Genomic DNA, 25,623 nt, shown 5'->3' with positions numbered 1-25,623 from the left:
CAGTCAAAACGACATTAGAGACGGCAGACGGTTCGTCGTGGCACGACCTTGGCCGAGGTAAGGTCAGGCGTCGAAGTTCCTTAAGGCGCGTCTATACTACCGACGACGACGTCGCGAACGAGAGCCCGTATACCCGAACAGCTCTTGCGAGACTGTCTCTTCTTGCCTATTTCCTATCTTTGTCTGCTTGCACAGTGTCTCGTTCCTTGTCTCTCTCCGTCTGTATCTGTCTATCCATATCTCTACCTTCTATCTTCTTTCTCTCGTCCTCTTGCTCTTACTCTTGCTCGCTCCGACTGTGCGCGGGTGTGAGAATTCGTCTGTGAGACTTTGGCCTCTTGGTGTTAGACTACGGCGCAGTAGTGGGGGTTAGCAGCGTCTGGTAGTGCCGTGGAAAGAAGTCGTGTATGCGTAACCGTCTGTGCAACGTGTATCGTGCTGATGTCGTTGTGTTGATACTTGCATGCTTATTCGTGATATAAAATAGCTTCGACGATGAGTCTTTCTTCAGAAAGAATCCTTTGAGACTGGATTTAGATTGATCGAAGAAGTTGTACACCAGTGCATTCAAAGAAGAATCGTGATGAATATGACATTCGATGAATATTACGATACGATACGAAAATCGAACGTGGCGCATGCGCGTTCAGTCCTTGCATCGAGCGCGATCAGTAGTCGCTTGGCGAAGCTTAATTGACAATGGCGATTATCCGATTCCAAGACTGGCTCTCAATACAACGATTCGACGAGCTTCTTTTATCGCTACTATTCTTAGTGTGTTTAATTGAAAACTATTCTCTAAACAGCGGGCTCGCGTATGTGTATACACTAGTGATGCCCATATCGCATCGACCAAGTAATATCGATCGTGCCATGCGACCTGACGGTCGATGCCAGTGCGGTTGAAGTATCAACCTGTTATAATTTCAAGGGTAATTTCACCCTCTACAGGGTAGAGTAGCGCACTCGAATTAATGGAACCGGCTGGAGCACCGTCGACGAGAATAATTCGCGCGAGTGAATATACGTAACTGCATGCACGCACGCGTGCGTGCGCGCTCGATGCTTGCTCGCTCGCACGTTCATTTCTCCCTCTTTGCCGGATACATGTAGTCCTCCTTCTTTCTTTCGGAGATTTCGACACTCGAAATTCCGGAGTTTTGCCTTCCGTACTGCCGGCGAAAGGTAATTACTTTCCGCGCCACGACACCGTGTCCGTGTGTGTGCGCGCGCGCGTGCTTCATCGTTGGTGAAAATTTTATGACTCTCCGGAATAAATTTCTCGTTTGGGAAACGACTAAAAATGGGTATGAAGATAACGTATGATAAAAAAATAAATGTTTTCCGATATTCCGATATTCTCTTTTATTGTGATCGCTCATAATCCGATACTTAAAATACATAACTCTCTCGAAATTCACCTGTTCTCGAGTCTTTATTAATTAAGTTCGAGCGATCACGCGCGATTAATTGAACGCTTCCTGACTACGACACGAAACCACGCCGTCGTGTCACCGTGTCGAGTCCTTGTCGCCGGCTTCCCTCCTACCAGGATAACAGCGTGCCGTCCTGTCGCGAGGATATCATCGTCGACACTACCACGCGGATGATTTTTGCGTTCTATCCGATATATACTGGCTTAACCGGCTGTTGGCCCAGACCATGCGTGTATTGCTCATCTATGTGCGTGTCTCATATGCAGTCGTCTACGTCGATATGCTCGCGCTATTGCACGCAGGACACCCGCTGCACGAGTGCGCACAGACATGTCGGTGACTCGTGTGCGTACGCGCACCGACGTCTGCCAGTGCATCAGAAAGAAAACGATAGATCGGTGAGTCTCTTTGCAAGGGGAAGGGTAATGGAAGGGATAGAGGAGAAGGTAAATGCGACCGCTGCGCGGACAGTGAATAGTGGAGGGGCGATGGAAAGGGTCGACGCGACAATTGGAGGGGGACATGCTCAGCGTCGATGGTGCTGCGGCCTGACAGCCACTGGACGAATTCAGTCTGCCGCTGGACTTGGAACGTGTTGGATGTAGTCGAAGTTCTTGTCCAGGGTTTTTCATCGCGGAGCAGGTTCCGCTTTCTAGTTTATCGTTCGGCACGGTGTGTAAAGACGAGATTCAATCACTAGGACGATTTTTCGTTTGGCGGCACATCGAGAAATAATAAAGTTCCTTGATAGTGCATAAATTTTCTTTCTCGTTGATGCGTGTACAGGACGAACACAAACGGTGATTCGTCCCCGTTCGTTAATTCAGATCAACGCGAGATCGTGTTATCGAAAAAACATCACAGCTTTCGTAACCACGCCACTGACATTTCTAGCCAGCCATTGCGGCGGGAATTCTGCCAATAGAGTGCGTCTTTTTCCTGTCCGTATGTGTTTCGTGAACGAGTGATTTCTCAATTAGAGGTTAGAAAAACGGCGACAAGCGGGCTGCCAGCTACGCATCGATAATTGAGAAGGAAATCTATAAAGATAGACGATGAGTGACAATTCCTGAATTCTGTGTCGATACGATACGAGAAGATACTATTTCGAAAGAGAAGAATAGTGTGCAGCAAGAAATTCACGAGTGAGAAACAAGTCTTGTGTTCGAAAGTCAAGGTCGTGCCTGTCAAAAGACACGCGTGCATCGGTGCATTAACGTCTCGCCTTGTGAGTGACGTGAGGATTCCTTTTCACCCGGTTCTGGCTCGAGAAACGTGTGTGTCTCCTTCGCAGAAGTCTCCAGGAATTCTTTGCCTTTTTCTTCGCGTGACCGTACCGCGCGAACTTGTATATACGCTATATAGACACCAGGGACACAAACACAATAATACATAAGCATTCACGAGCAGCGTTCGTACGAGTGTTCTGTAAATATCGGACGTGGAAAAAAAAAAGGAGCACCACGCTATCGGAGAAGAACGACACGTGTGGCCATTAGAGTACTCGTTAAACAACCGTACAGCCTGTGGTCAAGTGGCATCGGGGAAGTGTGAGGTACAACGGATCGAATTAAGCAGAAACCAGGTCGTTTCCTCTTAACGGGAATCGGGAATCGATCGTCGTCGACGTAAACGTATTGAAACACATGCTATTCATTTATCCTCGCTGCCATGACAGTTTGATATCTGCGCACATAGTTTCAACATTTTTTCTGGCGCTTCGAACGCTCGAGGCGTCACGCCAACGAAATTCAAGATACGAGAGTTTATATACAAATAATTTTGCAACGAATTATCTGTCGAATATCAATAAACAAGAAGAGAAAAAAGTGAACTACAGTGTCGAGAAATTCGAGGAACGAGCAGATTTGACGAAATAGGAACGGGACGCGAGAGTCGGGAGTGTTTATATGCCAGCTTGACAGCTGACGGCCAGTGGTTTCCAGCACGTCGACAACCTGGCGGCACGGTTCAAATGAAGCTGAGGCGTCGCTGCATGCAGACGCTCGGCGTCTCCGTGAAACAGTTGAGGAGAAAGCTGCTTGAACTGGGCGCACGAATCCTTCACGTTCAGGGTTCGAAACCACGCGACATGGCCCTAGTGGTATGTTAATTAAATCAATTTCATTTTTATTCAAGTATCTTTGATAGATATTTCTATATATATATATATATATATATATATTTTTCTGAAATATTTTACATAGTTTCGATATAATTCGATTGATATTCATCACATATATTAAAAGACATTCGTTAAAGATTTAGTTCCTTTGATGGCGCTGCAATTTTCAGCAAATTATTTTGATCGATAAAGTGTCCATCTATTATTGGATTGCTGAACTTTTTTCCTATTTGTAACGGTATTTTTATATCGAAATTATAAGTTGGAATATCCGTATAGCAAATATTTAACAAATATATTCGTAACAAATTCGATTTATTAATTGATCGATCCTTTTTTTATAGATAATATTTAAAAATTTAAACGATTAAAATCAATTAAAATCACTTCTTTTTATTCAATTAGTATCGAGTTTTTAGATTGAGAAATATACGTATAAAATAATTATTCTTCAAGAATCCAATTTCTATTTAGTTATATACTATATTTTGTACAATTTTTTTTTGAAATGTTATTATTATATAGGCATTATTTTTAATATTCGATTATATATTTAAATATGCAGTAATTTAATTTTCTTATTTTTTAACAAGAGTTCGCAAACTCATTCTTTTTATTAATTTATTATTATTATTATTATATTTATTCAAAAATAAGTTGAATAAATACAAAGAGGAAGGAAAATGAAGAGTTGATAATGATTAGAAAATTTTTATTCAACTTTATTTTTAAATAAATCAATAAGATTGACAATAAGTAACAATAACAATTAACAATTAAATATTTTATAAAATTTCAATCATTAGTTAATTTCTAATTTCAATCAGAATTCTTTCCAATAGTTTTACTTACATATAGATAATATATTTCATATATTTTTTGTTTTTTATTTTAACTTAACAAATCAACGATAATCGAATTTATTATTATTCGAATTTTAAATCGAACATAGATGCGCTCTCTTAAATTCCCGAATAGGGATAAACAAAATTTTACTTATCGATTTTCACCATCGTTTTACACTTCAATAGAAGTTGAATCGACGCAGTAATGTTAAGTTAAACATCGAAGTCCCCGTGAAAATCTATTAGCGGCGTGTCAGGTATATAATCGGTATGTCGATAACTTGGCTAATTAGGCGCAAGTGTAAACGCGACGTGAGCGGATGTTAGCCGGAAAATGGGGCAAACCTGATATCCGGCCAGACGTCGATTTTTAATCGTTTAATCGCGCTGCCCACGTGTTACCTCTTGTCTCTGTTTCACGCTTATCTGCGGTTTCCGTCTACCGTCCACGCAATCGGCTCGTTACAGCTCGCGGCAACAATAATTCGATAAGATAGATCCCCGCGTATAATTGATCTATTAATAATTTCTCCGAGCTCTGTTTGACGTATGACAAATGTCGATCTAAGTTTTATCATCGAGAAGTTTGTCAGGTCTGTTTTTTTCGAAATTGTATGAATAATTTTTCGTGGAATGCAACATCATTTTTTAAAAATGAATTAATTATTAAGTTGTTGATAATTAAATGTATAATAAAACTTTTGATATTTCTTAGAGATTATTTTTCTTGTTTCTCAAAATCGTATCGTTGTACTACGCATTTATTATATTTTTTTATAGTCTTAACTTGCTAATAGGGATCGTAAAATTCAAAAAATTATTTTGTTACCACTTTTTTAAATTTTAACTTCGAGTTTAAATCTATTTATTAGTCATAAATTAAGAAACTTAAAATCTACGCTTCTTCAATTATTACTTTTAATTTATTAGAAAAATAAAATTCTTGTATAAATTGTCAAAATTCCTTTAAGCATTACCAAATATCAGAAATCCATTTTATCAAACAACCACCTTCTCAAAAAACAAAATTAATCGCTACGAAAGAAATATTTTCTATAAAAATCAAAAAAGAAAAAAAAAGAATAAAAGAAACTGCATTATCTCATAATTCATGTCGTTATACGCTCATTTTTTTAGAATCAGCTTCTCTCCAATCATTGACCAAATCGTGGCTTCATCGTTTGCATAATTAAGAATTCCACCCTCTCGAGAGCGCGAAAGTCGACGATACACATTGGATAGAAGAAAAATAGGAAAAACGATCGTGTGGCCGCTCTCGGTCTCGCCGTGTGGAATCGAGACGGAACGATCGATAGGAGCGAGAATGAGAGAGAGAGAGAGGCCGTTACACCGTCTGCTTCGTGTTTCTTCCGTCTGGCCCAGAATGCGAGTCGGGCTTTCACTGCAGTTTTCTCGTCTGGGTCGACGCTCCTTCTCCCTCGCTCCCATTACGATTCCCCTTTCTCTCTTTATCCGTCCGTCTGTCTCTTTGTCTCATTCTGTCTCGTTACCTTCTCTCCCTCGCATCGCACCTCTTTCTCTCTCTCTCTCTCTTTCTGTCTGTCTATCCGTCCGTCCGTCCGTCTGTCTCTCGCCCTTTTCTGTCGGTCGATACCTTCCCGTCGCACTTTTAAATGTCATCAGCCCGATCGTGAGGTCGGCCTCGACGTCTCCTTATACAGGGTGTGCCTAAAATGCCTGACCTCGGCTCGTGTCCCATTAACCGGGAAAAAGAGGTGTCGCGTAAAAATACGTAGGTGTTATTGGGGTATATATCTCTTGAAACGAGTTTCTGTTTTGAAGTTACTCGTTTTATGTCGAAAAATCTTATAGATATCTTCCTCCTATTTGGAAGATCGATGCAAATTTTCTCATCGAGTATTTCTGGGATTAATATTTAATTAATATTTCTTTTTAATATTTAATAATCATCGTCAAATTTTCAATCAATCTTTTAAAAGATCGATTTGAGGATCGAGTATTTTCGGGATTAATTAATATTTTATTAGTATTTTTAAACATTTTAAACATTGAGACATTGTTTTACTTCTTTCATGGAAAAATCGATAAGATTTTGATCAATCTTCACTTGGGAAGATAAATATTGGGATTGACTATTTTCGGGAATAGTTAGTTAGGTGCATTTTCAGAGAAAGGAATGATACTGATTCCTTGGAGGACCATTCGTAGATCGAAGATCGGTTTTCGATGAGAACAGGTTTAAATGAGATGGTTGGATATAAAGCGTTATAGGACTGGGTCGTTTGGAGGAAATGGTTCCTCTAATTTAAAAGATTGATAATTGGCTGAGGGATGCATCGAGAATTTTTTGTCTGATTCTTTTGTCTTCTTTGATTATTTATTTCGAATATTTTGAACCACCGTTTGTACAAGATTCACGAAATGAGAATCCATCGAAGATGTTTCGTTAAAATTCGAACGTTAACCTACTTGGCCCCTTTCTGTCTTCATCGATTTTCCAGATGCCCGCGGTTATTTTTCAGTTCAATCAACCGTCGCTGTGCTGGAGCCCCTTTCTCTCGATTTTTATTTCTCTCTTCTTTTTTTCTGGATCTTTCTCCAGCATGGTTTAATGTCTCTCTCTCTTTTTTTTTTTATACTTTTTTCGCATCAGAGAGAACAGGATTTTCGGATCTATTCTTCTGTCACGATTCGAACATGTCATGTTCTTCATTGTAGACTAGATATAGGTATTATGTCTTCGATCTTCGATATTTTTAGATGTTTTTGTATAAATTTTCTACGAGGATTGTTTTGTGTAGTATATCAATGTTCTCGAAACGATTTTTGGATAAAAATAATTAAGACGTGTATTTTCCTGCGTACTTAAAGTTAGAATACTTTTTATTTGTAATATGTAGTTCCAATGCACATATACTGATGAATATATTTATCTTTAATTATTTTTTTTTATCAGAACATCGAATCTGTTTAATAATTAGGAAAGTAGAAGACAAATGAAAATTTTATATTAAAACATTAGAAATTTTTTATTATTAAATGATAATTATATAGCGATTAACTAAAAAAATTTGTTTTAACTTGTTGAATAAGAGCTTTATAAATAAAATGTTTGAATCATGTGTATACATATAAATTAAGGGTAAAATTTCTGCGTCCTTAATTAGCATTTTACGACTGTCGGCTGAACAGCTTTTTTACGATTCCGTGACAAATCGTAAACAGCAGCGAGCTTTCTCACACGCGTTCCTCGTTCTACCATGCTCTTGGGAACGCTAAAGACAAAAATGAGAACAACCGACAGCGTCATAGTTCATTTACCAAATTAATACAAGAACACGTGCCTTTCCCTCGTTAGTGGATCCATAAAATTCTCAAATTCTTTGTACATACAATGTATACTTATACCAACTAACATTCTTCTCATTATATCCTCCTAGCGCAAAAATCATCTGCTCAAACTTTCAAATACCATCTCTTCGAGCCATCTCACATGGTATTTCCCACAGTGCATCCAACCTCTTACCAAGCACACCCATAATTCATAGTTCACCTGGAAAACTTAACCACACCCTTCACCTTTCGATATTCAATCAAACCGATATTCAATTCACGTTTTCTTCTTTTTTTTTTTTTTTTTTTTTTGCGTTCCAAAGAAGGAAAGATCATATTAAAAGCCTCTAAATTCTCACGAGCTGAACACAACATTTATGATATATAATTGATGACAACTCACTATCCCATCAAAGCAGAAATCCAAACCAAGTGCACAAGCTTAATGAACAATCTCCTTGAATCATTCCACAGCATCCAATTTCTTTTATTAATTTCATAGTGAAATTAAATTCACCTGAAAGATCTAACCACACCTTTTGATAATCAATCTTTCCTTCTTCTTCTATTTCCAAAGAAGGAAGAACCTATCTAAAATAATATATGATATATCTACTTCATCTTTTAATCAATTAATATTTTTTTTCTTAATATTGAGTCAAAGTAGTAACTTCATAGAAAGTTTTCTTCAATTTCCTAAAAATAGATCTCCATTTTAAGATCCTCTATTAACCATAATTCGTTTAATTTCAATTACTCGATATGAATTATCCCATCAAAGTAGGGATCCAAATTGAATTCACATACAATAGAAATCTTGAACCGCACTTGAATATGTTAATTTATATAATATCACGGATCTAACGGTTTATCTAATCTAAGCTCATTAGTATCGAAAGCACGCCCGGGTTCGTTAATATACGCGGTTGCACGCGCGCCCCCTCGCGTGCGGGTGCCCCCTAACCATCAAGCAAGACCGTTTTTCCGCGGCGAAATTAAGGTCACCCTGCTCGTTTTCCGCTCTTCTCTTCTCTCTCTCTCTCTCTCTCTCTCTCTCTCTCTCTCTCTTCTCTCACTTCTCCCTCGCCTCCATTCTCCTGTTCCCTTCTTTTTATCCCGAGGCCCGTGGGAAACGCTTTGGAGGCTGCTCTCCGTCCCAGCAACCACTCTCGTCCAGCCTTCGACGTCGATCGACCGTGTCGACGCGCGCTTTTCACGTTCCACTTGCCTCGATCCGGAAGATCCAATCGCGATTTTTTTCGAACTATTTTTCAAACTTCTCCCTTCACGTCCATTTTGTACCTCGACTCCTAGTGATTTATCGTTGCCGATACGAATTTCGCGATTTTCTCTCTTTCTCTCTCTCTCTCTCTCTCTCTCTCTCTCTCTCTCTCTCTCTCTCTCTGTCTTTCTCTCTCCTCTTCCTCCCCCTTTTTCCCGTGTAACATGGAGGATTTGCGGACGCTTCGATGGCGCATGCTTTGGAGTGTAGGAGGAAAATGGAAACGCGGATCTCGAGTTTGGAATCGCGTAATCCTGGTGTAGCGAGAGAGGTTCCTCCGTGATCGATGTTGATACCAGGGAGGGATCTAGCGATGCTGCGGCTTGTCGCTGAGTGGTAGTTCATTTTTATTTGGAGATCTCGCGTGGATTTATCGCGCGATGCGATTTTTAACGCGGATTTTTCGGCATGTTTCATGGTTACGGCGTTTTCGAGTGTGATTGGAGATTTTGCGCTTCGAGTTTCGTGTTACGTTTCCGGGGGAATTTGCGGTTGGAATTTCGTATTTTAGATTTAAATTATTCATTTATTTTCTTGAGTTTCTTTCATCGATATAATAAAACGTATTCTTTCTTATTGTGATTAAAATACAATATTTATTGTCAATTATTATTAATTATTATATTGAAAACACTTTATCGCAAGCTATTTAGAATTTCTGCAAAGTAAGCTTTCTTTCTATTAATTCTTTACAATTCAATCTAAATAGAAGTTTCATTATAGAAACAATACAATTCATAATCAAAACTATAAAACATTCATTCATCGTTTTTCTAATATACCAAAAAAATAAAGGAAATATTTTTTATTATTCGATGATCAGAGTCAATACAATCATCCTAATATTATCACGCCCTCGTGCGTGATTTAATCTTCATACACTCGCCTTCAAATACTCGGGCATCGATTTAACCGTAACGTAATCTCGTCGCCACAACCCTCGAAAATTTCACCGGTAATTACTGGTCTCACCCTGTACACTGAACGGAAGTTCCGTCGGTGGCGCTCGTCCCGATTCACGCACCTGTAAGGCAGAATATGTTACGCATCATTGCCGCCTCGCGATCCCATTGTGATTCCCTCGGCGTAATTTACGAGGACCATCGCGTATTCACGTTGAAGTAGTCTGGCTAACGCGACAATACCTTTAATTTCGCGATTATAACTTATCTGCTCTGTGATGGAGAAGCAGGAAATCGGCGAGAAATTATGGTGTGAATCGATCGTGTTAGCAATCGTCCGTTAATAATATTGGGAGTGGAATCTTTTTGCAATTTTCTCTATTATTTTGAAATCTTTGAAATATGTTTTGAAAAAAATATATTTCACAATTTTGTCTTAGATTAATTAATTATACGATATTAATTGTAAAGTATTTTATTATATAACAGTTTATATATAAACAGTTTTACATAAAAGGTAAATTTATAAGAATTTATAAGACTTCAATAATCTAAAGTCAATCGATTATTTCTTTATTATCTTTAATTTTTCAAATAATCAGAGTTCTTGTTCAGATAAGTGAATTTAATTATAAATATGATTCATTTTCCCGATTATCCGGTGCGTTAGCCTATTGTATTATGTCTTTGTTTTCATTCGTAGTATGTATTCGTATAATCAGAGGCTTATAGCACTAGTTTAGATAAATAGAAGCTCAGATGGAGTTCGGTTAATAAAGTATTGATGGAAATTTCGCTTCGATAAATAAAATTTTATTGTAATTTATAATATCAGACTTTTATTTTTTTATTTGGATGGATTTCATAAAAATTAAAATCATCTATCTATCATTTCTAACTATTTAAAAAAAAAATAATCCAAATAAAAAATAATGCATAGAACAATTTAACTAAAATAGGCAGAGCAACATTTTTAATCAATAAATATTCAATAAATATTCGTTTTTTTTATGATTAAAATGATTGATTGACTAGATAATTAAAAATAAAATATATTTGATATATTAGGTAGAATATTTCATTTCGATATAAATAAGAGAGAATCTTTTGGATTGGAAATTATTGCAGAAAAAGGGGTTGAGGATGCCAGTCGATTTGATCGTCGATGCTTCGGTTATCAATTAAGTATTATTTTATCGATGTTTCTGATTGTTTGTAGAAATTGAAGGTATCTGTGAATATCTTTGCTTGTTGATTTGATTATATATTCTTTTATTATTATTCGTAATTGTTCAAGGGAAAAGAAAATGTCGATTGTATATCAATATTTAAGATCTTTCCTTGTCAAATATATATATATATCATTCCTCTTGCTTCTTTCGTTTATGAATTCTATGATGAAATTTTCTTTGCCCTTAATCGATAAATGAAATCAATCGTACGAAAATACTTTTCTTCCACACAAAATATCTCTCGAGTTATTTGAAAAATATCAATTTAGAGTTATTTGAAATTCGAATCTTATTGCATTAAAAAAATACTGACATACGTTGGTTCCATTTGTTCGTTACTCTCAAGGTTGTCGTTTTCTGGAACGTGCTTGTCGACCCAATGTTATCATGGTGTTATGTCGACAACGACACGAACATACCGTCGACACGCAACCCTTTCGCCACGGACTGCATACGCATGCGTTACTTAATCACGTTACTTTTCCTTCCCTCGCGGAAATAACCGAGATATCGCTCGGTCGTGGAAGATTGTCGTTCGAGAATGATGAATCGCGACCAGGAAGGAAATAAGACGAAATACCACGCAAATGCACGAAAAAAAAAAAAAAAGAAAAGAAAACAAATGCTTTTGAATCGCGATACGAGAAATTTAAATTAGCTTGATTAATAATTGAATTAATTAAATGCACAGGAAAATGCATTTTAAAATGTTAAGATTAATTTCTAAAGAAAAGGAGATATTTAATTTGTTACATGATAAATGCGTTTATCGATGCTGAAAATTTTATTTTTGAGGAAGATCAAGATCAATTTCCTGTAAATTTTTATTCTATTCTGGGAAAAACATTATCTTCGAACGTTCTCTGATTTTTGCGGAAATGATAGTTTTCTTTTATCTATTTCAAATCTAATCCAAATTTCTCAAGAATTTCTTACGTGGAAAGAAAAATTATTTTTGGGAGAGAAAAAAAAATCAAATTATTGCAAATTACAGAATAAAAATTTATAAAATCAAGGAAAATAATTTTAATAAAGTGAAAACTTGCAAAGAATGAATATTTTTAATAATTTAAATATCCCTATAAAAGGGATATTTGTTTATTATTACAAGAAATAAATAACAAAGAAGAATTTTATTGCTGCGTTTCGTTTCACTCTAATGTACACAAGTAATTTCATTATCTTTCCTTTAACCAAGAAAAAAGTACCCATAGGAATATCGTGCAATCTCGATAACAGATATCATAAAAGAATTACCCAGAAGCACAGAACAAATGGATCACGAAGTGGCAACCGTGACTGTCGAACGTTTTCGAGCGCCCTTGTATGCCGTCGCCTGCAATTACCGCCTAATGAACGAGGTTATTAACATGTAACCCTCTCGAAACTTGGAAATTGTTGCGAAAACGACGCAGTTCGAAACGGCGAGCTGGACGGCCGTGCATAATTAATTAATCGATTACACGCCGCGTGACGTGTCGACATCGTCGAGACATCGTGATCTTCGGCGAGGCGATGAAAGAAAATACAGGGTGTCCTATAATTAATAATATATCATAGCAAGGAAAGAAAGAGCATAAAGAATTTGCAGTAATTCAATATAAATTTATTTCTAAAATATTTTAATTTCTGCTCTTCTACAACTTTAAATTAATATTTGTGCAATCTCCTCTTACTTCTTTATATTTCAAATATCGCATCGTATGGAAACTTGAATTCTATTTGATATTTATCAATTTATAAAAATCCTTTTAATTTAATCCAGATATTTTCAAATAATGAAATTTGAAATCTAAATCAACAACAAGTTTTATATTCTCACTTAAAAAACTGAGATACGCAGTTATCCGAGTACACACATAAAGATTAAACGGGGAAAAAAGGGAAAAATTCCAACCTTTCCCACTTTCCACTATCATTCCCATCGTTATCGAGCTTTCCAACGACGCCAAGGGAAGATAAATTTTAACGACACGTGGACTGAAATCCCAACGGCGTATAACGACCATAACGATCACATTCCAGGCGTCACGTCGCAAACCTTCTCCCCCTTACGTATATGTGAACAAACATAAAAATCGAGCGCGATACGGCTCGAAGGATCTTCCGCAGTGTTTCCACCCTCCGATTGAAACCTCTCCTTCCTCTCCGTCCAAAGATCAAGGCTGGCCATTTTCATGGCCCAGGCTCATTTTCCATAGAAATGAAACCGTGTCTACGATCGTTCGCAAAGCGTTCCTTCTCTCTGCAATCCTTCGACCGTTCTCGAGTTCGTTAATCGCGAGGGGGGTTGGCGAACGAGCATCACGAAGATGTACACGCGCGGCGAGTAACTGAAAACTGGCGCGAGGCGCGCCTTGTTTCAAAGGACTTCTTGTAATTAACTGTCTAGACTGGCGACGTTATTATCTGGGCCTCGTTAGCGTTATCTCCGGGAAACGTCTGGTGAAAATTACGCGAGAGTGTGCATGCGGTTATGCTCATGATGTGTCTCTCAGTCGTTATACGTGTGGCGGGTTGATGAAAATTGCCACGTGCCTTTTTTTTTCCTTCTCGTATCAGGGTGTAACTGGCTGTAAAAGTGAGGTGGTTGTACGTGGGTGGAAATAAGTCGAGGAGAGAGAATTTTCTGTATTCGAATATTTTCTATATGGTTTTGTCTTCCGATCAAATTTTTTGTAACGCTGCGTAATTTTGGAATTACGCAGTATTGTATTGTATATTTTTTTAAAACTTTTTGTTTTTGTTTGTTTGGTATTTCATTTCGTTGTCAAGTTTGTTTCGTTTGTTATTTGAGTGATCGAATTTAGTTTATAATAATTGCTAGTTTTGGATTGAATTTAAGAATTTTTCAATCGATTAATATTCGGTTAAAAAGAATAATAGTAAAAATTAGTTTTTTCGTTCGAAGGTTAACTTAAAAGATAAAAAAAAAAAAATAAAAATTTAATTACTATATAATTACTTCAAGAAATATATAATTGGTAAAGAAAATTACAAAAATACCTCATATGATATACTAGTACATAAAAATACAATTTACAATTTTTTCTGTTAATTATTTCAATTATTTCAAAAAAAAAAAAGATATTATTTTAAAGCTGAATAAATATACAATCTTAATAAAATTTTTCTATAAAGAAGAGAAATCCTATAACGATCCTATAATCTTCGCTGAAAGATTTTCTTTTTAACATTTTTGGCTCATTCGATCTGTTAAAAAGTATTAAAAATAAATTACATTGTAAAATATTATATAATAATACGATTATCAATTTACAAACATCTAATAATTTCTCGTGATCGAACAACGAATTTTTAAAAACATTGTATTACACACATTATTACCAACACAAAGGCGTCCACAGACAAATGATGACAAATTGTTATCAAATATAGCTACCAATAAAGTCGACGTCTCAGACTATAAACAAGTTTATTATTATCGGCGCCAGCCGACCAAGTTATCACCGATACATTCTGTATCTATAAATCGAGCCTTCCTGTCGGCATTGTCCTCGAAATGATTTTCATACGGTCCACCCCAGAAAAAAGATTTTCTTCCATTTCTTTTCCCCTTTCTCCTTCAAAAAAGGAGATGGAGGTTGACTCGAGATATTCGAAACAATCGACGCCTTATCGTCTCGTTCTCGGCTATTATTTGCAGATAGGGGGCAGGGTGCACGGGAGATACGATGTTATCGCTCGAGGTTTCTTTTTTTCGTTCGTTGATCCTGTCAGCTTAGATTCGACGGAGAACTTTGGAAAGAGAGATCGGGAGATTTGATCATTTTGATCATTATTTTTTTTCTTAGAATTAATTTTTTAATATTTTATTCTAATATATGTTTTCCCTTGTCATTCTATCATTATGAAGAGTTTTAATAAGGGTGTGTGGAGTTGTTTAAAAAAGTAGAAAAGTAGAAAAGTTTAACAGATTTATTGGAGGAGGAGAGTCTGATAAGTAAAAATCGGTGGATTTATCGTTTCGTTGATTTATTTTTTTTAAATCAACCTTTTAATATCTTGAAATTAATATAGTTTTATAGATTTTCATAAGAGAATAATTCATAATTCAAAAATTAATGGAGTTGTTAAAAAATATCTTTCGAATTTCAATTACGATATTTAATTTTCACCAAACGATTTATGATTCTTTTAAAATTCGATTTTTAATACGGCATTTTTACTAACCTATAGAACGATCTAGGTACAAACAAATGCCACAACGTCCATTTCTAATTTGATTACGAAATCACTCGGTAATTTCCATCCAGTTGGATCAGACGAAATTATTTCCGCGGGCCACGTGGCCGCCCCTTTATGTATCGCGGTTATTAGTGCCGTGCAAACCGGACACAAGCTTGTAAATACGTCGCGTGAAATATAAATGCGGAAACGCTACTTATTCCGTGCGACCACGTCACGTCACGCAATTTTACAGCCGCTATCGGGACCTCGACGGTTTCGCGATTTATTGGCCTAGATGGCCAATAGTTGATTCTCAACAGAATTACTCAGAGTGCGAAAATGATTAACAATACGGCCAGAACTAACTTCGAGAAAATCTTTTTTTTTTTTTCTTAAACGTAGAGAGAGAAGGAAAAAGAGAAAGACTTTGTTTAATTGGTAAAAAAAATTAAATTCGGTATGAAGCAAATCTACGAATCAATGATCAAACCTTAAATGAAATCATTTTTTCGGAGAAAAGGATAAGAATAATGTTTTATATTGTTTTATATTGATCATTGGAACGGGTAACAAATAAAAATGTGAGGAGTTAGAAAGAGTTAGAATAGTCTTTATTTCTTCGATAAAAATTAGAGGAAAGATAAATGATAAATCACGTAATCGGAATTAAGGAAATGATATTAACAATTATTTACAATCTCGGGAGAATTACACGGATCATGGATTATTTTTTGCTTACTTAGTGTCGAATATCTATGAAAGTTATGTAACATAAAATTGACCGATATTCCATTGTAAATCTTTTAATTCCGTTCGAGCTGTAAATCGATAATAAACTGATTTATTGGACTAATAAGATTGAGAAGTTGAATTTTATTTAATGCCTGTGGTTTCCTTATCGAAAATATTATTTAAAAAATACGATTATGACGTTTCTTCTCGTTATTATTTAATATACGAATCAATAACGTAAATAATATTTTTGTCTGTTTATTTTAAATAATAAATTTTGACTGTTATTTTAATCATTCTTTAGTGTACTTCTAATAGTTACTTAATAAGCGTATCTATCATGTCTGACCATAGATATCTTGTTCTACTTCCTCGAGTTCAGTTCTCTATAAACACTAGTTAATCTTTTTATTAAACGATTGAATTAGGTAATCGTACAATTAATACGTATTAAGATAGTGATTATACAAATTATACGTAATGATTTGATGTTTTATTTTTATAAAGAACGTAGGTGTTCAATAGTATAATTATCGAACGTCAGACAAGTTGGTTATTGGAAGCGATCGATAATCGAGTTTAAAAATTTCTCATGTATCGATTCCGTGAATAGCTTCCATAATCACTAAGAAGTCATAACATTTCAGCGTACTTAGATATTGAGCAAATCGATAATTCATATTCATTTTCGCCGACCTTCGCCAATAATTGCGAATAGAGGATGCGATCAATTACGGCCACAATGAAATTTTCTGACATTTATAAGATTTTTACGATTTATTATTTAGCATTTCCGTTTAGGATTTTAAAAATTAAGATGTCAGAAAAATTGTTGTTGTCAGGAAATATCGTGTGATACATTTTTGCATCGTAATGAATAATACGATAATTCCTTTATGAAATATATATTTATAAACTGTTGCGATATTTCCAGATAATTTGATTTATCGTTTTTTTATTGTTTCATTGAGAGAATACTTGTTTCTGATTAATAAATTAATTTCAAACAACAGATTTTTAATTGAAGTTGAAATAAATGGTATTGAAATAAAATTCAGATCAAATATTTCAACGTTGTTAATAATAATTTAAAATAATAATAAAATTTAGCATTATACCACTACAAAATATCAATATCAAATAAATATTTAAATAACAATTATTTCACATTAAGAAATTTGATAAATTCAATAATAAGAATAGTTTATTGGATAAATTTAAAAATAATTCTTGAAAAATATTTTTATTTATTACTTCAAATATTTACTATCTTATCTAGACTCAATGATACAACCAAAAATTTCAAATAATCCTCCCCCTTTAAATTCTAAAAAAAAAAAAATTGAATCTTTCGTAATTAACCACATTGTTTACTCAAATGGAACGAACATTAACATTTCAAAACTCATTCAAATTTCCGTCAAAACATTCGAGACCAAATCATCAATTTCCACTACACGTGTCGTTGTGCTAGAATCGCTTGAATTCTTGGCGCGGTCGCGGTTGTTTGGCCTTAAGGTCGTCCCGATAACGAGTCGCTTACGTCAGTCGAGGAACAGACACGCGTATATCTCGTCCCGATCCCCGTTCTTCTGGCGCGTGTAGTTCCTCTTCTGCGTCTACCTAATCATCCTCCTCCATCATCCTCTTCGTCTCTCTCGCCTACCTTGAACAGACACCAGCGGTGGAACGAGAAAGAATCAAAAGTGCGATTATCATTTCCCGATAATAATAAAAAAATATTTAATCTTTAAATCTTCCAGATTTAAATATGCAAAAAATAATTACTTCGCTGTAAAAAGAAAAACTTATCCAATCGATCAAAATTCAGACTTTTAACAATTTAAAAGCCACTATTGAAAAAGCAATTTCGCTCGCTATTAAAAGCATTCACGAATAGTAGAGAAAATTTTTTCGTCCCACCATATTGATTATCGTTCATCATCCATCTCTTTCCTTGCTTTTCTCATTTCTACCTCGAACCTAGACACATCTATCACGCAGACCTATTATTCAGTCAGTCGCGAGAAACTCTAGACGTTCGTGCCTATGACATCAGAGAGCGGAACCGATCGTCTAGTGGCCTTGGACGATAACGATAATTGGCAGAGGCCGATTACGCGACGACCGGGCTGAATGTATAACGTCTAGCCTAGTCTAGCCGACGTGGACGCTAGATCGCAGACACTTGGCCCAATCGAGATTAATAGACCCCATTTGTACCGGTTCCAGTAAACGTTCGTCCGCGTTTCCTCATTGGTCACGCGTGGCCCACGTTGGTGGTCCTTGAGGGATCGACACACGATCCATTGTGTGTGTTGCGTACGATCTCTGGCCGATCGTTAGGGAATAAGTGGGCGTACAGGCGCGAAGGGGTTTCACAGTGGTTTCTCGAGTGGATGATGGACGTTTTTAACCGATTTCGGGATCCTCGATGTTTGGTGGATATGTGATTGGAATGTGTTACGAGGCAGTGGCGAAAATGATAGAGGGTTTAAGTTAATTATTAGGGAGTTAAAAGAGCGTTACAAGAAATTATAGGAAAGAAAAGAATGCGTAAATATATGTGAGATAATTGTAATTAGAATGGGTTATATTATATATGTATATATGTGGAATTTGGTTGAAAATGTTGTGCAAGAAAAAGGTGAATTTGATTAATTAATTTGAATAATTTTATAAGTACAATGATATGTTTGAAAAATTACATTTTTTTTTTTTAGTGGAATTATTATAATTCTTAATGAATTCATCGATAGAGGTTAAAAATGTGTTATATTTTATATTACGTAATTATTTCATTTTGTTATTAGAAATATAAATAATTGATCTCTCATACATATGTAAATATTTCTCATATAAAAATATTTTGTACGGTAGACTTTTTAGAAATTATAATATTTTTATTGTAAAAGCGAAATATAAAAATTGGAATATAACATTATAAAAATTCGAATTATAAAGGTGTATACTGTATTTGAAGTATAAATCTTGAAATATTGTTTCAAAAATATTGACAAATAGGATAGGAAAAAAAAAACATTACCAGAATAAAAAAAATAAGATCATTCGTTATTTCTTATTTTAATTTCAATGAAGTATCTGCTGCATAATGAGTCTCGATGCTCTTGGTGCATCAAAGAGGAGATAGTTTGCGATATACATATGTTTTTTCTGTCACTTGTTTTCCCTCTTGGTGTTCTATCGAAACATTTTTATTTTTGGAAACCGGAGAATGCGATTAATATTGAAATAAAAAAAATTAAAATTGTAATGACGTAGCTAGTATGATACGTGTAAATATGCGCGACCTCGAGGAGGAATTGATAGCGGTATTTATGAGTATTAACAAAGGAATGACCATGTCTGCAGATTTTAATGAGGATGATAGTACGAATATTCGAAAATGATATTGGCATTGATCAATTCTAATGCTGGAATATTCCAAGACTATATATTTTTTTTATATCAATACTGTTTGTTTTCGTGGTAATAATCTGCATTTGTTCGTTGTTGATAACGGGCGAGATCAATATTTGGATGATGGATAACAATGATTATTCGGTATGATTTCAATATTAATAAGCTTTTTTCATTCGAAGAAATGTCCTCGAAGTATGTTAGGTTTTGTAAATAATTTCATCGAAATAAGGATTTTCAACTTTTTTTAAAATTATAGCATATTAAAAGTTATAACAATATCAGTATTGATATTTCCTTATTTTATATTATTTTCATTATTTTATTTATATCATATTCATTTTTGAGAGTTCGTTTAAAAATTAAAGATTCAAAGATATATATATATCAATAAATTATACTTAGAGTCGATTTAATTTCCATTCTCTATAAGTTGGAAGAATTGTTACATAATATCAATGATACAGAATTAAAAATTTATTACTGATAGTGAAAAATAATGAAATTCAAAGATACAATATATTTATGTATATTTATGTAAGTAAAACAGAACGAGACATCTAAGATAATTTGAATTTTATATTACTCTTGAAATTCTTCTTCAATCCAAAAATTCAACCTATAATATCATAATAGAATATTTCTGTTTTCTTTCTTTTCAGAACAGAAGTTTCCCAGACAAAGGATATTTTTTTGCGAATTATTTTCATAATGAAGACATAAGCGTAGCAAAAATTTGAAAACAAGAGAAATTTCCAAATATTACCATCACGTATCACCAACGTGGCGCATGCACAATCCTCGAAACGATCTCCTACGCGCTCCCCTTTCTCCCTTCCCCGGGGAGTAAAAAAATCGTAAATTACGATTTTATACCGTGCGATCGAGGTTATTTATAACTCGTGGCAGGATCGATGCCTCGTAACCGCACAGGCGCGTAATGATTTCATTCTGCTCGGCCTCTTCCGCTCGAACGAGATCAAGGATTCAGAATTCAGCTCGTCGGTGGAGGCGGAGGAGGCGGATTAACGGTGTAGAAACGGTCCGCGAGGATTCACTTTCGTTTTCTCGCCGAGCAGTTCCGCTTCTCTAACGGTGCTCTTTTTCACCGACAGGCCTTGAAAGACCTAGGACAACCGACGATAATCGACTTTTTCGATTGCGCAATCCGTTTTCTTTCGCCACGAAAGCGATCACGTAGCGGGAAAAGAGATCGTCGACCCTCTAGGACTTTCAGATCTGTTTAATCTTCTGGAATAGAGAGAGGGAGAATGTATCGCGATTTCTCGCGATTTTATCGGAAAAGATGTCGATCGAACATACTTTGAGATTCCCTGATGAATTTTAGAAAGGTAGAGAAATTTTTTTTTCTTTTCCTTTATTACGAGAGTTTTAAGAATCTTTTATTTTGAAGATCCTGTGGAATTTGTGGAATTTCTTTTTTTTTTATTTTTATTTTTTTGGTTATAAATTACAAGAATCTTTCTCGAGATTTTGAAAATTCTTGTTTCTTTATACGATTGGAATTTTTTTCTTCTTGTTTATCATCGGGGATTCTAATTTTGGTAAATAATTCAGGAATTTTTGTTCCCAGAATGAAATTTCGTTTTACCGATGTTTTTATCGGATGTTTTAATTCTACATGTTATATAGGTGGAGCGTGTTTTTTGATGTTTGAGGAAATTTAAATTCAAGGTGAATGAATTTTCGAGTGATATATTATATGGTTGGTTGATAAATTATTTAAGATATGTTTATTAACTCGTTTTAGTGACAAGTTTATAAAAATTAAAAAAAAAAAAAAGATGATTATCTCTTATTTTCTCATGTGTCACAAATATCACAAATATTTAAATAATTGAAATTTTGAAATATTTGTTTACCATGCACTATATTTATTTTCGTTAAAAAATATTTCCAAATATCATCTATAACATCATCATAAATACACATAATCAGAAATTTATTTAAAAATTCATAATATTCAAAATTCTCTTATATTCGAACTTTGGGCAAGACGTATCAAAGTTAGCTTTTTTTTCTCGTAGAATTTTAATTTCTTGGGAAACAGAATTTTTTTCACGATGCCATTTCTGCATCGAGGCTTATCCTAGTTACCGAGGCCGGTGCAACTGGTGCATCGTATCGTCGGTGCATTGCCCTCGTGACGCGAATATGCTCCTCGATCGATTTGCCTCGACCACGGCTCGAATCGTTCTTCGTAGCTTGGAAATTCTCTGTTATATAGTTAAAGCATTGCAAAATGCTTTCTTAAACTGTTAGAAATTTTTTATTTTCATTCATTTTGAAATCCTTTATCATCTTTCTTCTCTCATCTGTTAAATATCTGCTACACATTCTGTTCGTTCGTTTTTTCATTGAATCTTAATTTGATTGAAAATTTCTTGAGAATTTCTTTTTCGGTGGATCGGTGAAAAATAAAAAAACAAGATAGGGATATATTTGTAAGAATTTGTTAAAGTTAATGATATGGGGAAAAGCATGAAGATATTGTTGCCATACTTGAACTTTCAAAGTATTCGATTACCAAGGACATTAACCCTTTCACTGCAAGGCATGCGCCGTGTGTCGAAGACACGCTCTGAAAGTATCATCTCTGTGTGAAAAATATGATTCTCAGCATCTTCAACGTGGCAATAACAGTTTAGAAATTTAAAGATAAGATCTTTTGAAGAATTTTAGAAGATAATTGGATATATTGTATTATTCCAGGAAAAAAGGATTGAATCCTCTTTACTTTCATTTTATTCTCTCAGTGTACTATGAGTTAATCAATTGTTTTAAATTCTAATGTAAATAATTATTAAATTAAAATAGAACGATAGATTTCAAAAATAATATCGAAAATTAATACGACGACATCGTGTTATTTGATAAAAAGACGTTTCGATAATTCGTAATCATTCATGAATATTTCTTACTATATACTCATTGTTTATCGATTAAAATTAAAGAAGAAGCATCGTAATTTTGCCGCTTTAAAAAGTATTAATCTTCTAAAGTGAAAGAAATGACGAATTCGATAATACAAATGCTGATATCAATCGATATACTCAATCAGATTTTTCGAGTAATAGTTTCGCTATTGGATCCTTATTAAGTACTATTTTTTGTCGGGAAACAACGACAATTACTCAATTTGAAAATAAGCATTCGATAAGATTTTTATTTTTTTTTTTTAATCGTGGATGATAAGCTCCAGAGTAAAGCAAATTATGAAATGAAAAATGATTAAACTATTATCTTAATCTATCAGCATTAATATTAATAGAATTTAATTCTGAGAATTAGATTATTAAAACGTGTTATGGAGCGTTATTCACGAAAAGGAAGTGAAATATATTCGTCACGTCTTTTTGAACAAACTTTATTTTTTTTTTTTTTTTTTTTTTTTTTTTTTTTTTTTTTTAAATATATCGTATTTAGCTTCGTGTACGTCAATTCGATAAACATATCGTATCAGCTCTATATAAATTCTCGTCCATGTAATCGTTTATATATTTGCTCGTTGCGTTTGATTATTTGTTAATTTATTTGTACATGAAAAAAATAATTTTGCTTGATTAATGATGGCAATGAAGAAATGCAAATGGACTGATTACACAATCGACCTGTGGGTGCAGTAGATTAAATTATAGTTGGTGAGATATAACAAATTACAAGCTAAAGATTTTCGAGTTATTAAGTACACGTGTACTTATAATGAGAGTACAATTACATTAGAAATTATTATTTTTTAAAAATATATTCAAATTTTTTAATCTTATTTTATATTTGCAAAAATTTTTAATTTCTAATCTTATAAAGGAGTAAGAAATAATAATTTCTATAAGGCATTTTACAAGGAAGGAAGGAATTTATTACATAATATATAATTTGAAGCTATTTATTGAAAAAAGTAATTAAATAACATTATACAAAATGCAACTTAAAAAGAAGGATATCCATATCGATTTTCGTTAAATTATAGAAAATTAAAGAAAATTAGAATAATCATCAATAATTTTCTCTATTTTTAACGTTGACATCTTTTATTCATTTTCTAGCATTTTCCGTCGTTATTCAAAACATTAAAAATCTAAAGAAATATCAATAATCGAAAATATTGTCACATTCATAAAATTCATTCCTGGTATTTCTTCAAAATCAAGTACATCCATCATTGTTCCAATTTTCCATATAATTCTACCCAAAAGCAATTTCAAAAATGACGATTATTAATCATCCTTTTTCAATTATTAATTGTCCTTCAAAATTCATTATCACATATATCGAAGAGAATTCCAAATTGATTATTCTTTTTATTTTATTTTCTATTACCATTGTCCCTAAATTAATTCACCTCTAGCTCATTTCTCAGCAACGAGAAACATTCCTAATGATCGAATTAAAATATCGTCATCGCAAAATTACATACGCACCCTATCTCATATTTTCTCAAAATCAACTACATCCATCATTGCTCCAATTTTCCAACCCCTCCATCTGGCAACCTGTTCCCAATTCCGGGCCAAAAGCAATTCGAGAGACGACGATTCTCAATCATCCCGTTCACCCTTTTAAATCGACCCATTATCACCCTCCAAGTGGATCCCAAAATCGATTCCCAGACCCCTATTCCGCGCGAACCAGCCTCGAATTCCAACTGAAACGAGCGTTTTCCACCGAAGAAGGGGAGTCGAATCTTCGAACCGACCCCCTCCCCCCCCCCAGTTTCGATCTCGCGACACATCCCGTGGACATTGTGCGCGTCTTTGTTATGCGAAGCCATTGTGTGCGATCAATACGGGTGAGCATCCCCCGGTGCTTGTTACGGCCGCCGTTTACGACGGCCGCAGCTTTCCCTTTCGACGCCCTCCGTGGAAACGGAGAACCCCTTTAAAGCTTTAACGCGAGACCCACTATACGTATTTTATTCCTTCCAAGATTTTCCTTCGAGGAAGGAGGAAAAGGAGAATTTTCCCTCGCCATCTCGAAGAATGGATCCTCCTTTTCACGTTGAAAATGAAAAAAGGGGATGGGGATGGACGGCGATGATTCGATCCAACGGGGTTCGAAACCGTTTGGTTAGTCGAGTCTTGGCGATCGCGAGAAATCGGATGGATGATGTCTGTGATTGAATTTTGGTCGAATTTAATCCTGGTTTGGACTCGATGAATTTTTTAAAGGGAGATGCTCCTCTGGGAATTTGGGAAATGCTGTCGTAAAATCGAAGTTTTGCGCTCAGGCATAATTTAAGTAACTGTGAATTACGTATGTCGTAAATGTTTCATGTTGTAAGTATTTTTATTTCTTGCTTTATGGTTTTTTTTTTATACAGTATAAAATTTTGAATAAAATTATATGTTATAGAAGAGAAGAAAATAACCAACATCGTAATTAATTGTATTTTACATGTCATACTTTTCTCAATCTTTTTTAGTATTATTTATTTATTTTTTAAGATCTTTATGATTTTGTGTTTTTAAATTTTTATTCGATCGATAAAATTGTTTGAAATCCTTATTAGAAGATATACATAAATATAAAAATGTATGTATATCGATAGATATAGATTATCGAGTTGAAAATTTCGTTTCACATATATATATATGTGTGTGTATTTAGTAGGAATTCAAGTTCCATTCGACATGCTGTATCCCAAGAGTGTCAAAGTAGGGCATTTCTCGCGTTATGCACCCCTGAGGATCGCATAACTTCGAGGCTCTCTACTTCGTAAAATTTTAAGTAGCTCGTATTCGACCAACATAAGATACATATTTTACATAGCATACGTACACCAGTTCTATATCAAGGTTTGATCTTCATGATCAATCGTTTCGCCATTTCATATCTACGTATCCTAATATTTCAACTATTTTATCTCGTCCTCAAGGGGATTACCTTAACCTCTAAACAAGTAGTTTCCTCTTCTTTATACCTCTCCTTATTTATTAGAACTTACGTTCGTCTATTAGATAAAGATAGTTTGTCATATCCTCACTTGATAACTCTCCATATGATGACCTACGACTACGATGAATATGACTATACGAAGATAAGAAACGTTCCATTTCGAGATAAACTCCATTCTCGACTTCCATTATCAAAGTAAAAATTTCTCTCTAGAAGATTCACTTACA

General features: G+C 34.6%; 1 protein-coding gene across 1 annotated transcript in view; it reads left to right on the top strand.

The window, feature by feature from the left end:
• The first annotated feature begins 1,977 nt into the window (after positions 1–1,977).
• The window catches only part of LOC122711090 (basic-leucine zipper transcription factor A-like), a 44,586-nt gene continuing 20,940 nt past the window's right edge, over positions 1,978–25,623 (top strand). The window contains exon 1 of the mRNA XM_043929520.1: positions 1,978–3,540. Coding sequence (XP_043785455.1) covers positions 3,412–3,540 — 129 coding nt within the window. The 5' untranslated portion in view covers positions 1,978–3,411. The remainder of the gene's footprint in view (positions 3,541–25,623) is intronic.

The sequence above is a fragment of the Apis laboriosa genome, unplaced genomic scaffold (genome assembly GCF_014066325.1).
Source record: "Apis laboriosa isolate Shangri-la unplaced genomic scaffold, ASM1406632v1 scaffold111_cov153, whole genome shotgun sequence".
Lineage (NCBI taxonomy): Eukaryota > Metazoa > Arthropoda > Insecta > Hymenoptera > Apidae > Apis > Apis laboriosa.
Note: the sequence above shows the minus strand (reverse complement) of the source record. Positions and strands in the feature narration are given on the sequence as shown.